This window comes from Lissotriton helveticus, chromosome 6 (assembly GCF_964261635.1).
Source record: "Lissotriton helveticus chromosome 6, aLisHel1.1, whole genome shotgun sequence".
Classification (NCBI taxonomy): Eukaryota; Metazoa; Chordata; class Amphibia; order Caudata; family Salamandridae; genus Lissotriton; species Lissotriton helveticus.
Genome location: NC_136067.1, coordinates 1,752,633,096 through 1,752,647,403, shown reverse-complemented (window position 1 = coordinate 1,752,647,403; position 14,308 = coordinate 1,752,633,096). Strand labels below are relative to the sequence as shown.

General features: G+C 44.3%; 2 protein-coding genes across 3 annotated transcripts in view; one reads left to right on the top strand and one right to left on the bottom strand.

The window, feature by feature from the left end:
- The window catches only part of GTF2A1L (general transcription factor IIA subunit 1 like), a 1,231,875-nt gene that overhangs the window by 1,057,654 nt on the left and 159,913 nt on the right, over nucleotides 1–14,308 (top strand). The window lies entirely within an intron of this gene.
- LOC144763730 (lutropin-choriogonadotropic hormone receptor-like) overlaps nucleotides 3,628–14,308 on the bottom strand; it is a 1,068,475-nt gene continuing 1,057,794 nt past the window's right edge. Inside the window, exon 11 of the mRNA XM_078649633.1 lies at nucleotides 3,628–5,093. Within this exon, the coding sequence (XP_078505759.1) occupies nucleotides 3,869–5,093 (1,225 nt within the window). The 3' untranslated portion in view covers nucleotides 3,628–3,868. The remainder of the gene's footprint in view (nucleotides 5,094–14,308) is intronic.

The following is a 14,308-nucleotide window of genomic DNA, read 5'->3' as shown; positions in this document are numbered from 1 at the left end:
TAGAAGCGTGCCGCCACCACAGAGGTCGCTGTCACATCACCGGGGAAGCGTGTCGCAGGGCCTGTCGTGATCATCAAGTCGCCGTCGGGTGTGCACGCATCGCACCAACGTTGTTGCATCGTAACCAAGACACCATTTTGTTGCATCCCACTGGAGAAGAGTATCGCATCGAGGTGCCATCTTGTCGCATCGCACCGGAGAGCAGTAAGAAACCAACGCATCTCCTCCCCACACAGTAAGGAAGCGAGCATCAACTCCCCTGCGCAGCAATAAGGAACCGACACATCCAGTCCCCTGCATGTAAGGAACAGATGTATCACCTTCCCTGCGACCCTTTTGTTTTCTTTGTGTTACGCATTCAAGGTATATTGAGAGTAAAGTGTCGCATTTACAACTTGAGAACTGAGCTTTTTTTTAACATTTTAGAGTCTATTTTTGAGTACAGTATTGTGGATTTTTGTCGTTTGGTCTTGTGTTAAGTTTACAAAAAAATGCTTATTTTTATAATACAACCTGTGTGGTGTCCATCTGTAGTGTTGTCACTGTATTACTGTATGTGTTCACAAATGCTTTACAAACTGCCTTTGAGATAAGCCTGCCTGCTCGTGCCAAGCTACCAAGGGGGAGAGCAGGGGTTATTTTAGGAGTGTAGCCCCTCACCCTGACTAGACGCAAGGGTCCCTATTTGGTCAAAGGTACCTACCTCTGGCAAATAGAGACCCCCACTGTACAGTAAGTACAGTAAGAACTAAAGAAATGCACCACATGTGAATCTAAAGAGTTAGAGGATGTGGTTGGTGCGTGTAAGAAAAGGGACCATGGAAGGTGCAGGTTTTTGGGTGGAGTTAAAAAAGGTTCATCTAAATGGTCAGGACCAAAGTGGGTGTTAAACTGTGAGGTTTACAGTTATGTTGGAGGATGGGAATGATGGAATGTGGTGAAGTGTTGGGAAAGTGAGATGAAGAAATGATGAGTAGATCTGGGCTTGAGTTTAGAAGGGCAAGAAGCTTCTCCTGATGATGAACTAATTGCAGCTTCGGAACAGCAAACATCTTTGTCTGGTAAGCAGGTCAGATTGACAGAAAGAATGTATCTGCGAAGAAGTGCACGTCATCGGAAGTTACAAATGAACATTAGGAATGGGCTCCCAATATCAACTATGTACAAAACAGCATTATGAAAAAGACAAACCAATAGATTTTTAAAAAGAACGCCCCCCCCACCAACCTAGTTGGTGACATGCTTTATCATAGGGTTTCCAACTAGGATGCCGAGTGCATCCTAGGTGTACTATGAGACTTGATTACAGCAGAGTGGGATTTTTTTTTTCTGTGAGTCGGAAGTGAATTATAAACTATCTCCAGAGAACCCCTCCTAAATATGAGAATTTCATTAGTGGGAGCCTGGGAGAGGGTTAAAAATGGATTGCGGATGTTTTTGAGGTTACAATGGATCCCGGCGAGGGGCCGGTGCCTGCAGTCACACTTTTGTCAAGGTCCACCGTCCGTGTTGTATACCTACTTCGGTCCTTGTTACTCGCTTAAGAAACAAATTAAGTATTACGTGTGGGGTAAAAACCATAAGTTACAGTTTCACACAAATAATAGAGAAAAATCCTCCTCACTTTTCAAACACACCTTACTGCACATGTTCACACTACACAAAAGGTTGAATTTCTGTTGTCACTTTCACTATTGTGTCCTGACGAAAGCCATCCTAATGTAACCACATTTGGCTGAAACATGTAGACCTGTTAAAGGATGTATGAGATCATGGTTACCTAAAAACGTCTTCAGTCCATTCCTATTGGTTTGTCTTTTTCATACTGCTGTTTGTGGGCGGGCGGGGCCGGCTCACTGCAGAAGGAGCAGTGATGGTTTGCACTCCCTCCCTATGTGCGCATGGCGCTTTGACTGGCCCTGTAGGACCGACCAAACAGTCATGCGCACTTGGCATGTTCTCCACTAGGCTGTGCTGCACAGCCCCTTGGAGAACAAGCCCATCCTCCCCGGGCACTATCAAGACACTACTTCTGCTTCCGGTGCTTCTTCCAGCAGAGAAGGAGACGGAGGAGAGATGTGAGAGAGGCATGCGGAGGAGACGGCGTTGGCAAAGAAGGTAAGTAATTTTTTTTATTTTTTCATCCCTCCCCCTTCCTACCACCTCTGTTCACAGTTGGCCGCCACTGGCTATTTGGAGTTCAATTAGTGAATGACGTTTCGAATGATGTTTAAATACCCTTGCTAAAGATAGAAAATATTGAATTCAGTTTTCGGCTTTGGGATGCCTTGAGATGTGTTCAGTATTCCTCCAAAATTTGAAATGGTTCTGTTTTTTTAACTATGCTTCGCAAAAAATTGTTTTGGCAGGGCTAGGTTTGGGTTTTTGGGTAAAGGGGTATTTTTAGGGTTCAGGGCTAGGTTTGGGTTTTGGGGTAAAGGGGTATTTTTAGGGTACAAGGCTAGGTTTGGGTTTTAAATAAAATTAAATTAAAATTAAATTAAATAATATTAATTTTAATTACTTACATTTTAAAAAATATTATATACTTACCAATACTTACGTTGTAATGGCATGCGTTGTAAAGGCATCTGCGAAGTAAAAAAAATGGGTTGTAAGGGTAGTTCGTTGTAATGGATCCTGCGTTGTAAAAGTTGCTTGTAAAAGTAGTCCGTTGTAATAGTTGCGTTGTAACGGTTGTTTACCTTTTAATTTCCATCCTATTCACCTTACATGCAGACGGAGTCAATCCTTCTATTCAGTGACTTATTTGTGCCTACAACATATGAGCCCAACCTGCCACTTACAGAAACGTCACTGGAATTTGAAGTGGTCTGCCAATGTTAATATGCATTGTCGTATTATTTTTTAAGGCACCTAGGGCCTGATGTAGGTCGCCAATTACCGGTCGGTAACGGCCGATTTCGGCCGTTACCGACCGATATTTGGGATTTGGCATGTAGGTAGGCTTAATTTACAGAATCTGTAAATTTACCGATTCGGTAAATTACCGATTCGGTAAATTTACCGAATCGGTAAATACAGATGTAGCTCGCACTGAAAACAGTGCCACAGGCCATTACTGATTCGTTATTTACCATGCAATACTATTACATGGTAAATAGCGAATTCCAGTGTACATGGACATATGTGCATGTACACCTGTGCCATGTGGCACACAGACATGCCCTAAGGGCATGTCTGTGTGTCACATGGCACACAAGCCAGAAACAGGGGTGCAACAGGGTGTCAAAGTGACACTCTGTCCCCCTTGTAAAATCGGTAATTTTACCGATTCGGTAATTACCGAATCGGTATTTGCTATTGAATCCTATGGGCTTCATAGGAATCAATGGCAAATACTGATTCCGTAATTACCGAATCGGTAAAATTTGGTATTTACCATTCGGTAATTTGCTATTACCTACATCTGGGCCCAAATGTTAAAGAAAGGGGCATCAGAACCCTCTCTCGCTTGACTAATTAAAGAGGAACGGCGGGGCTAGTTTGATTATGCAGAAAGGAATGTATTCACATTTTACCTGCATATTTAAAGCTTATTTTGCCACGTAGTACACAGCCAGTGGCCGCCAGTGTATAGTGCATATCAGCAGAAGTGTATCGAAATTGTAATTTACAGATTCTTTTTATTAGCACATAATAATGATTTCCAATTCTTCAAACATAGATACAAAAATAATTTTTACAACATTTACCAACTTAAAAATAAAGTTACCTATTAAACATCTCAAGTATACATCTAAAGTAAAAGCACATTATTTTATAATACACTGTTTAAATACTGTGGAGTGTTAAATCCCTGGGTTGACTTTGCAGGTATGAAATTGAAATTCTATGATTCTTTGTTTCAGTAGTTATAGTCCTCCTTCTTTGCAGTTACTTTTATTGTGGCTGTAGAATATTGACAATCGAAAGTTGTCAGATGAATGTCTGCTCGAGAAGATTTTTTTGACCCACCACATGAGTGATCAATCTTGCAGTTGGAGGTATAGGCCGAAAAATGATTTACTCTGTAAAGTTCTGCCTGGGTTTTGCAACAACCAAACCTACTCATCAAAAGAAAGAAATCTCTTCGAAATGCTTTTGTAAAAATTGCATATAAAAACGGGTTTGCACAAGAGTTCACTGGATAAAATAAAACAAGTAAAATTTTAGAGTTTGTCACAGTAATGAGAGGTACTTTAAAAGCAGCAGATATAGCAAAGAATGATATCGGTGCCATACAGGTAAAGTCAGTGAAAATCAACACAGCCATTTTTTTAGCAATTTTTGTATCTTGATTTGTAGTTGTCAGCTCCGGATTTTGAACTGCAATATAAATTTTAATGTAACATGCACAGATAATGATAAAAGCAACAACATTAAGGACTAAAGTAAAGATAATATATGCCTGCGACAATGTGGTTTCTATGTCCATAGGCAGGCATATGCTAACTTTAATGTAATTGCTGACGCCGAACAGTGGGAGCAATGCAACTATAAGAGAAAATAACCATCCCCCAAACATGATCATTATGGCATGCCTTAATCTGATTTTTCGATCTAACTGCATTGCGTAAGTGATTGTATGCCATCTTTCTAAAGTAATAACAGTCAATGTATAAACTGAGAGTTCACTTGAGAAAACTGTGAAAAAGCCAGCAGCACTGCACCCGCTACCTGTTTGCCAATCAATTGCATGGTTATAGTACTGGTTTTTTGTTTGAGAGTCAACTGAGGCAATAAGCAGCAAATAAAGCCCCATGCAAAAATCTGCAAAAGATAGGTTGCACATTAGAAAACGTGGTACTGTGAGTTTGTAGTGACTTGTTAGCAACACGAATAGGACAACTGCGTTTCCAGCAATGGCAAGGATACTAATGAACCAAATCATGATCCGAAGAAAGTCGTATCCCATGATATCTTCACAAGGATTAAAAGCATCTGGCTCTGGAATGCATGTAAGCTTTTTAGGATTGCATATGTAGTCGTAATCTGCTGGTATCTCGTCATCGAAGTTACTTGATGCAAACGTTTGGGATATATTATGCTCTTCATACCATGAGGAAAGGTTGAAAAACTCATCCTTAGTCCTGGAATAAAATTAGACATGTATATAAGAAGATTCCATGATACATCATTCAAGGATAGATGGTCACAGAATTATTACAATTTGCATCTGTTGTCATTTTTAATACTGTTGATTCCTGCAGTTGAAATCTTGTATGCTAGTTAGTACTAGACCTGTATGACTCTGGGATTCCATTCAGTCTATGTATTAAATTCTTCCTGCAACAACTGAATGCACTAATTATGGACCCTCCTTCAACTGGAAATTTTAGCAGAACGTACGTCAGTTTGTGAATGGATGGTATCGAATAAAGGGCCAGATGTAGGAGGCCAAATATCGGTCGTTAACGGCCGATTTCGGCCGTTACCGACCGGTATTTGGAGTTTCAGATGTAGGGGGCCTTAAATTTACCGATTCGGTATATTTACAGATTCGGTAAATATACCGATTCTGTAAATTACCGAATCGGTAGATTTACCGAATCGCAAATTTGAGATGTAGGTGGCACTGAAAACAGTGCCACCGGCCCTTAAGAATTCGTTATTTACCATGACATACTATGTCATGGTAAATAACGAATTCCTGTGTACATGCACATCTGTGCACCCCTAAGGGCATGTATGTGTGCCACATGGCACACAAGCCTGAATCAGGGGTGCACCAGGGTGTCAAAGTGACACCCTGTCCCCCTTGCAAATTCAGTAATTTTACCGAATCGGTATTTACCGATTCGGTAATTGACATTGATTCCTATGGGCCTCAAGGCCCATAGAAATCAATGGCAATTACCGAATCGGTAAATACCGATTCGGTAATTACAGAATCATACAGATTCGGTAAAAATTACCGAATTTTTTCCTACATCTGATTTACCGATTCTAGAATACCGAATCGGTAAAATTCGGTATTCTAGAGTCGGTAAATCAGATTTACCTACATCGGGCCCATATGTGTCCTCAGGCACAGGACATGCTTTTAGGATCAATTCAATGCACGGAATGACTTTGTTCTATAAGAAGTTTGCTGAATTATTTCACCTGGGCGTTTGTATTTGGTATGCTCTTGTTACAAATTAATGCTGCTTCGACTTTTTGAGAAGTGCTCTGCATTGAAGCTTACTGTTTGACGTATACATATTTGCTATTTTCGCTCTCAGATTGTCATCTATGATAAGAGAATTCATCAATCAAAAAGCATTGTTTTGGTTAGGTAGTCTACAAAGAGGATTTTCGCATACTTCTTTTTCCTTATTGTGCTTTAATTGCATGACTTTTTAAAATAAAGTACACCTCGCAAACCAGCAATTGCTGGAGCAATCGGTAATGGAACACGGCCGGAACAGTATCTGAGAGTACGGGCTAGGGATAATCATGATTTTTAATCTACATTTTTCATTGTCATTGCCTCTTTCAAGTAGAACATTGTAAGCTTGACGCTTCTCCCTTAGAGAAAGTTAAAATATCCCGAAAGTGACACCAATGATGGGCAACCAGGTGAGCACCTAGATGCGGAAGGATTTCGAGAGGTAACTAGATCCGTATGCACTAGAGCTACCCAACCTGACCTCCTTTCAAATGGTATGTGTACAGCTGAAAGGGTGGCTAAATGAGTGCAGAAATTCTCCAACAATATGAACTCTTTACTGGGATGAAATAAGCTATATTAAAGCAGTATATTTCCTGCTAGGACAATTTTACATCTCATTACTTTTAAACAATATGATGTGTATTTATTTGTAATCGAGAATAGAACGCATTAGCGAATTATTTATTTCTTATAATTTGTGATTAGCTCAGCTGGATCGAGGGGCATGGAAATAAAATGATTCAATGAAGTAAATGACGCAAGGTCCAGATGAGAGCCATACTGAGTGAGTGGAAAAGAAATGATGTTATATAGGATCACAAATGAGGTGCAGGCAACCCAAGGGGACTGTGAATGAGATCATGCTGGGCTGCAACTGATATGGGGCCAAATCAATGTGAGTGGCAATGAAGTGATACAGGATAAGGGAGGTGTCAGAATTAGATGATAGAGGGCCACCACAAGGTGTTGGTTGACAAGTGAAGTGCTAAATAAGGTCATGGAAGGCTTCAAATTAGATATGACCAGACTGAGGAGAGGGGAATAGGACTATGGTGACTTTAGGCAACCAGTGAGATGAAGACATACCAAAGTCATCATTCAGTTCTTTTGGTTCAGGACAGCTTTCCATTGAAAAGGGCATTTTTGATTAATAAATGTGCCCTCTGTTACCAGTTTGCCACTAAAAAGCTACGGGTGGCAGTGAAAAATGATGTGTTTTCCACTTTCAGCTTCCACAGGAAATATTGCTTGTACCTTCAGCAAAACCCGTTGGATGGGTTCATGCCAAACTTGGCATGAAAATTGAACTTTTTCAGAAAGCATGCTTTTGTCAGTTTGGCGTTAATCTGTTCAGTAGGTTTGTGATATGTAAGAGGTTGCCAGGTATGCTTTAAAGGTTTATTACTTTTGTATAACTCTGCCGTTTAAAAAGCAGCTATGGATATGTACTGCAGGGAGGGTCGCCGTGCATGCCAACTGATTGTCCGCTCGTAATAACGAGTGATTCCTTTAAACACCTGGGCATACACACCACGAAAGACCCGTTAGACTTTCTTTCCAAAAACCTAGCGCCCCCCCTGGAAAGATTGAAAAGAGACGTGACTCATTGGGCGTCTCTGCCCCTTACCTTACTGGGAAAAGCGGCATTGTACAAAATGATGGCCCTGCCGCGATTTCTCTATGCTCTTGAAAACACACCGTTTCCTGTCCCACCCAGATATTTTAATTTCAAAAGTGTTTTTATTAAGTTTAAGAGCAAAGAGAATAGGCATTGCAATGCAATAGATATACAATAGGCATATATGGCGAGCGAGACAGGCATAAATGTCTTCTCTACGAATCGACAGGAATGCAAACAGATCATGCCTATATCGAAAAGCGTTGCCTAGAAATCGGTGAAAGTGCCATGTAAGAGCTGTGATCAGATACAACAATACGAAAAACCCAACCTCCCCCCAACACCCAACGCCCACCCCCATTCTCCTCCCCGACCAGTATGCCAGTTGTCCAGAGTCTCCATTAAGCTTTTACAGGTTGATGTGCATCATGGCGTACAGAATCTTGTTTAGCCTCGTGGGTGTTCCGTAAGCCGCAGAATGCGGAGGTATTTCGGACACGTGATTTCGTGAAATTCTCTGGACAGAAGTGGTTGCCAGGTCTTCTGGAATGAATCAGCTGTGTGTGTGAGCGTGGCCTGTATACGTTCCATGCCCAAGGTAAACCAAAGTTTGTGTAACCATCCAGTGTGAGTGGGTAAGGTGGTCGACCCCCAAAGTGACAGGACGTGTTGTGACGCTGCTTGCATGGCAATGCCCATCTGTTTGCCACAAGGTGATCTCAAGGGGAATGTGAGCGCGTTGGGCAGCCCTAGGATTGTGTATGCTGGGAAGCGCGGGATTTCGGTGTCAAATGTGGAGTCTATATCATCCAAAACTGCTTTCCAATACCCCTGCAGAGCGCGGCAGTCCCACAGGAGATGGGTCAGGGTGCCCTTTTCGCCACAGCCCCTCCAACATAGCGCACTTCGAAGAGGGTTACCTTGGTTGAGTCTCGCCGGGGTGAGATGCCAATATATGGCCAGTTTCACTGCAGATTCCCTGGCACTAGTATTGCGGGTAGTGTGTGCTGCCCTGTAGTGTATGAAACCCCATTCTTTGGGCGAAAGTGTTCTGCCAAGTTCCGATTCCCAGCGTCTTTGTCCTGCCGTCTTAATCGGTTCGGTCTCAGGGGATAACATCTTGTAGAGGTCTGAGATGAGGTGTTTATCTGAGTCCTTAGACACCAGCCAGCGTTCAAATGGCGTCATTTGCCGACCGACCAAGGGGGCGCAGTCCGGGTGCAAGAGCCAGTGGCGGAGTTGGAAGTATTGGAACATGCGGGGTTTAGTCATTTCATAGTCTCGCGCGATATCGGCGAGTTGGAGAAATCCCTCCACATCAAAGAGATGACCGGCCGAACGGCAGGCCGTAGCACGCCATTGTGGAAAAGCGCGAGGGTCGGTGCCCGGTGGGAACGCAGGGTTATCGAAGAGAGGGGTGAGTGGGGAAGGGAAAGTCGTTAGGCCCCACCTGACCGCGACCGTGTCCCAGGTTCTCATGACGGTGCGTGTAATAGGGGAACGAAGGAGGTATCGTGGCCTATGCTGGCGGGCTAGGAACGGGACCTTCCACAAAGACGTCTGAGCCATAGCCCTGTCTTGAAATAGCCACCTTTTCTCGGATTCGGGTCTATACCATTCCACCAAGTAGCGGAGTTGTGAGGCCTGAAAATACTGCAGGAGGTTGGGGATACCGAGGCCACCCTCATCGACACTCCTATATGCCACCCGTTTGTGTAGCCGTGCTCGCTTCTTGTCCCAGACAAACTGGTGGATAGCGTGTTGTAGGTCCGCAAGCGCGCCTGGTGGCGGTAGTACCGGGAGGGTCTGGAAGATGTACAGGATTTTAGGTAAGACGGACATTTTGACTGCCGCTATGCGTCCCAGCAAAGAGAGGGGTTGTTTCGACCAGCGCGTAAGGTCGGTTCGGATTTGGGAGGACAACGTTTTATAGTTAAGGGCCACTGTTGAGTCCGTGGAGGAGGTAAGAGTAATCCCCAGATACGGGAGTCGTGCGGAAGTGCGTAGGTCGCAACCAAAGTCAGTCGGTGGGGCATTGGGATGGGCGAAACTGCCCAAAGGTAATATCAAGGATTTCCCCCGATTGACTTTGAAGCCGGATACCGCTCCAAAGCTCTCCAGTTCCTCCAGGAAAGCAGGTATCGAGCTGGACGGTCAGTCTAAAGCAGCGATAATATCATCGGCGTAAAGCCCCACAACATGGGGTTCACGGCCGAAGGAGATGCCCGTGATGCGGGGGTTGTCTCGAATTTTCTGTGCCAAGGGTTCCACGTATAAAGCGAATAGAAGGGGTGAGAGAGGGCACCCCTGGCGTGTGCCCCTCTGTATCTCGAAGGGGTCCGATTTGAGGCCACCTAGTCTGACCCAAGCCATGGGGCAGTGGTAGCAGCTTGCGATCCAGGCTTGGAACCGATCACCCAGGTGGTATCGCTGCAGGACAGCTTGCAAGTAGGCCCAGTCGACGCGGTCGAAAGCTTTCTCCGCGTCGATGGCCAGTAATGCCGAATCCGAGTTCTGAAAGTGAGTTTTGTCCACTAGGTGTAGTAACCGCTTAGTATTGTCGCTGCATTGGTGGTTCGGGACAAAACCCCGATTGGTCCGGCTCGAGGATGCCCGGGAGGCAAGGACCCAAGCGGGCCGCTAATACCCCTGTAAATAGTTTCAGGTCCAAGTTAAGTAGGGAAATGGGACGGAACGCAGAGCAATGTGTCGGAGGTTTGCCCGGTTTGGGCAGCACCACTATGTCCGCTGCCAGCATGTCCGGCGGTATAGTGCTTGGACCCTCAAAGGAGTTAAACAGCCGTGCTAGCACCGGGGCCAGTATGTGGCCGAAGGTTTTATAAAAACCAGATGAAAAGCCATCCGGGCCTGGAGATTTAAGCGGGCGGAGGCGGGCGATGGCAGTGAGGATCTCGTCAGTGCGAATAGGAGTGTCTAGGGCCTCTGTTTTCGCTGAACACAGTGGTGTGATGTCGGCAGATTGCAAATACGTGTCAATCGCCGTCGGCGACACTCTGTCCGCGCTGTACAGGGAAGCATAGAAGGAACGGAAAGCGGAGGCTACCTGTGCGTCTTCGGCAATAGCATTACCGGATTCGTCCAGGAGCGTGGTGATCTTTGAGCGCTGAATCTTGGCCTTTAAGGCGCCGGCCGAGAGTCGTCCGGTGCGGTTGCCTCCCACATAGTACGTGTGGCGGAGACAAAGAGCGGCAAACTCCGCCCTGTCAGTGTCGAGGCCGGCCAGTTGAGCTCTGGCCGCCTTCAACTGGCGCCAGATTCTCGGGGCACATGTGCGGCTATGAACCCTTTCCAACTCCGCCACTTTAGCTGTGAGGTCAGCCCTTTTTCACCCAGATATTTTAAACAAGTGAATGCACAAGTATCCACATTGCTCTGGGGCCACAGCCCGGCTCGTATCGCGCGAGCAAAACTACACAAGAGTTGGTACGAGGGCGGAATAGCACTCCCTGACATACAGTTATATTATTGGGCGGCACACCTAAAAATCATCAACCAGTGGATCCACGCTCCACAGGAAGATCCGGCGTATAGGGCAGACAGAGATCAGCTAGGCACAAACAGCATGCTAGCAGCCCTTTATAACAAAGGGCTGGCACTGAAACTGGATGGCTCTACTAAACACACGGTTGCACTCTGGCACGCAGCACAAGCCAAGCTAGGCTGGGGAGGGGTCATCACCAAACTTACTCCGCACTGGGATACCAGAAAATTGGGACAATTGATACACTGCAAGGGGTTTGGCCGGTGGGACAATATAGGCATCTCCACGGTAGGCGACCTGTGGGAGGGGGGGACTGTGATACCTTTTGCCCAACTTCAGTTACAATATGAACTAGGCCCAACCGAATCCTACAGGTACACTAAAATACGGCACGCACTGCTGGCAGTGATACAGCCAGACACGGTAGTACCAGAATCGGCCCCGCTGGAGGACCGACTACTCACCGATCATATGCTAAAACGCACGTCCTTCACATACAGAAAGCTAATCGATAACATGCCAGAACCAACGATCGATCTGCGAGGTAAATGGGCGATAGAGGTAGGCGATATGGACGATTCAGAATGGCTAGAGGCCCTAGCTTCTCCTAGGGAGGTCGGAATCACCGCACAGTTCCGGTTGGTACAACTCAAGATTCTGCACAGAGTGTACTACACTAGGACCATGTTACATAAAATACACAGCAGAACAGAAGGGCCAGTACTGATACTCTATTTGATATCTTATTCTATCAACCAAAAAAAAAGACACCTGATCAAAAATGGGAAATGCTCTTCAATAGCTATTTTATTTTACAAAATAAATTTTTGAAAGTACATTTATTTAAACTTTCAACATATACTGTCAAGAAACAGAACATTTTATATACAAAATGAAAAGAGGACACAAAACGGGGCAATAAAATCAACCATACAATTCCAAAATCAATCATATCACAGTCATACCACAAACATTCATACATTCATTCCACAGTACTTAACCTAAATTGGATGAGAGAGAAATAAAATGGGCTAAGTATTCGGTCTGCTGCAAAAATAAAAGAAATTTCACAATCATTTGTGGAATACACTCATTAATTTTGATATAAATCTGATGAATTATAAAGATTAAACAAACAATGGGTGTATAGTTAATAGCAGCTAGTGCGGCAACAGATCAACACTAGGGCAATACAAAGAGAGCAGACGCTGGACGTAAGAAGGCCTACGCGTTTCGAATCCCTGCGAGTTGGAAGGGATTCTCATCAGGGCCAGATCGCTCTAGAAAAGACAAAAAAGGGGAAAAAACCTCTGTATTCAATTGTATTTGGAAAGACAAAGAACACTAACGAGCATTGCAACACCCAGAGTAACCTCTGCTTACCACAAAGGAAGTTATCCAGTGAGAAGGATCGGAGCACAAATGTCACCTGTTAACACAAGTAAAAAGAACAGAAAAGGAGAGAGAAAAATCGGAGAAGATGTGTGAGCTCCTGTTCTTTTTGGATGCCATATCAAACATGGGTGATATAAAAGATATAAAACAATTACCTCTGCATTAAATGATGGGGTGTCCTGGGGCGTAAGTTTTGAGCAGAAAATAGTGGTTCGCCTACAAGGAAATGCTCGCTATTAGTACCAAACCAATGTTTAGGACGAACGTCAAAATAAAACATATGGGAAGGCTTCTTACCGAGGAGTTGGCAAACCGCGTTGAAAACGGAAATCTTTTAGTTTTACTTCAGCTGTGTTTAAGTGCATGCAGGGCGATTTTCTACTCGCCTGGCTGGAAAAGGAGGAGGACAGCGTGTTAGTACTGGATGTAACACGGAAACTTTGCGGTGGAATACCTGAATCTAAATTTGTATCGGCTTACCGGCACTGAGTGTCCTAATCTTCTCCACCAAGTTCTGCGGGCGTTCAGCTCGGCACTAGTTCCTCGCGCTTGCGTGGAGCATGTCCATTGAAACAGGGTTTCATTAATTAAAGCGGAACACTACTTTTCTGAGCATGCGCCCTGGCTAACGATTATTACGAGATGGCGTGGTTTTTTAATAATTGGTATTCAAAGGATCCTTTGTCGGGCATGCATCCTGGTGGGTAGCTGTTGCCTAAATTACGTGCTCTATTCAAGAAAGGAAATGACACGCTCAAGGACCATCGGTGGTGTAATTAGAGTGTGAATTGAAAAAAGGATGTGGTTTGAAAAAAGAAGGAAAAGTTATATTGAGCAGGTGGACTCACAGGAAAACATCCAGCACTGGGGTCCTAAAGTTTATATATTTCAGACAATTCATTAAGTCCCCTTACTGCTGTGTCGAACTTCACGATTAGATATGCTTCCCTTTTGGAAAGTTTTTGATCCAAGTCCCCACCACGTGGGTCCTTTTCAACACGGGAGATGACAGTCCACTTGAGGTCATTTATGCGATGTTTACAGCGTATCCAGTGGTTGACCAGGGGTGCAGTTTCTACTTCATTTTTTATTCTAGACTTGTGTTGGGCGATCCTGTGGCGGATTTCTTGATTAGTCTTTCCTATATATAGGAGTCCGCAGGGGCATAAAACTCCATACACTACGAACTTCGATTTACAATTACTGAAGGTCTCATGTTTCCATGAGATACCATGATGGTGGAATAATGATCCTTCTATAGTCAGATCACAACACAAGCACGTGCCACATTTGTGGTGGCCGACAATGGGGGCCAATCCCATCATTCGTCTTAAGGATGGTTGTTCCTCTTTTTTCATTGCTGCTCTTAGTACATGGTTGGCAACACTGTTCTCCTTTTTAAATGTGAACAGAGGTAGCTCCTGTAGACTGTCATCCAAGTTTTATATTAGATGCCAATTTTGTCCAATAATTTTTTTAAGGTTATTGGCATTGGGACAATAGGTGGTTACACAGACCTGTCGTTTGAGTTTAGATTTGGTTTTTCGCTCAGGAGACTATCTCTAGGTATCCATCTTGCCGCTTCATTGCATTGCGGACAAGTTTTTTTGGATAACCGCGATCACACAATTTGGAT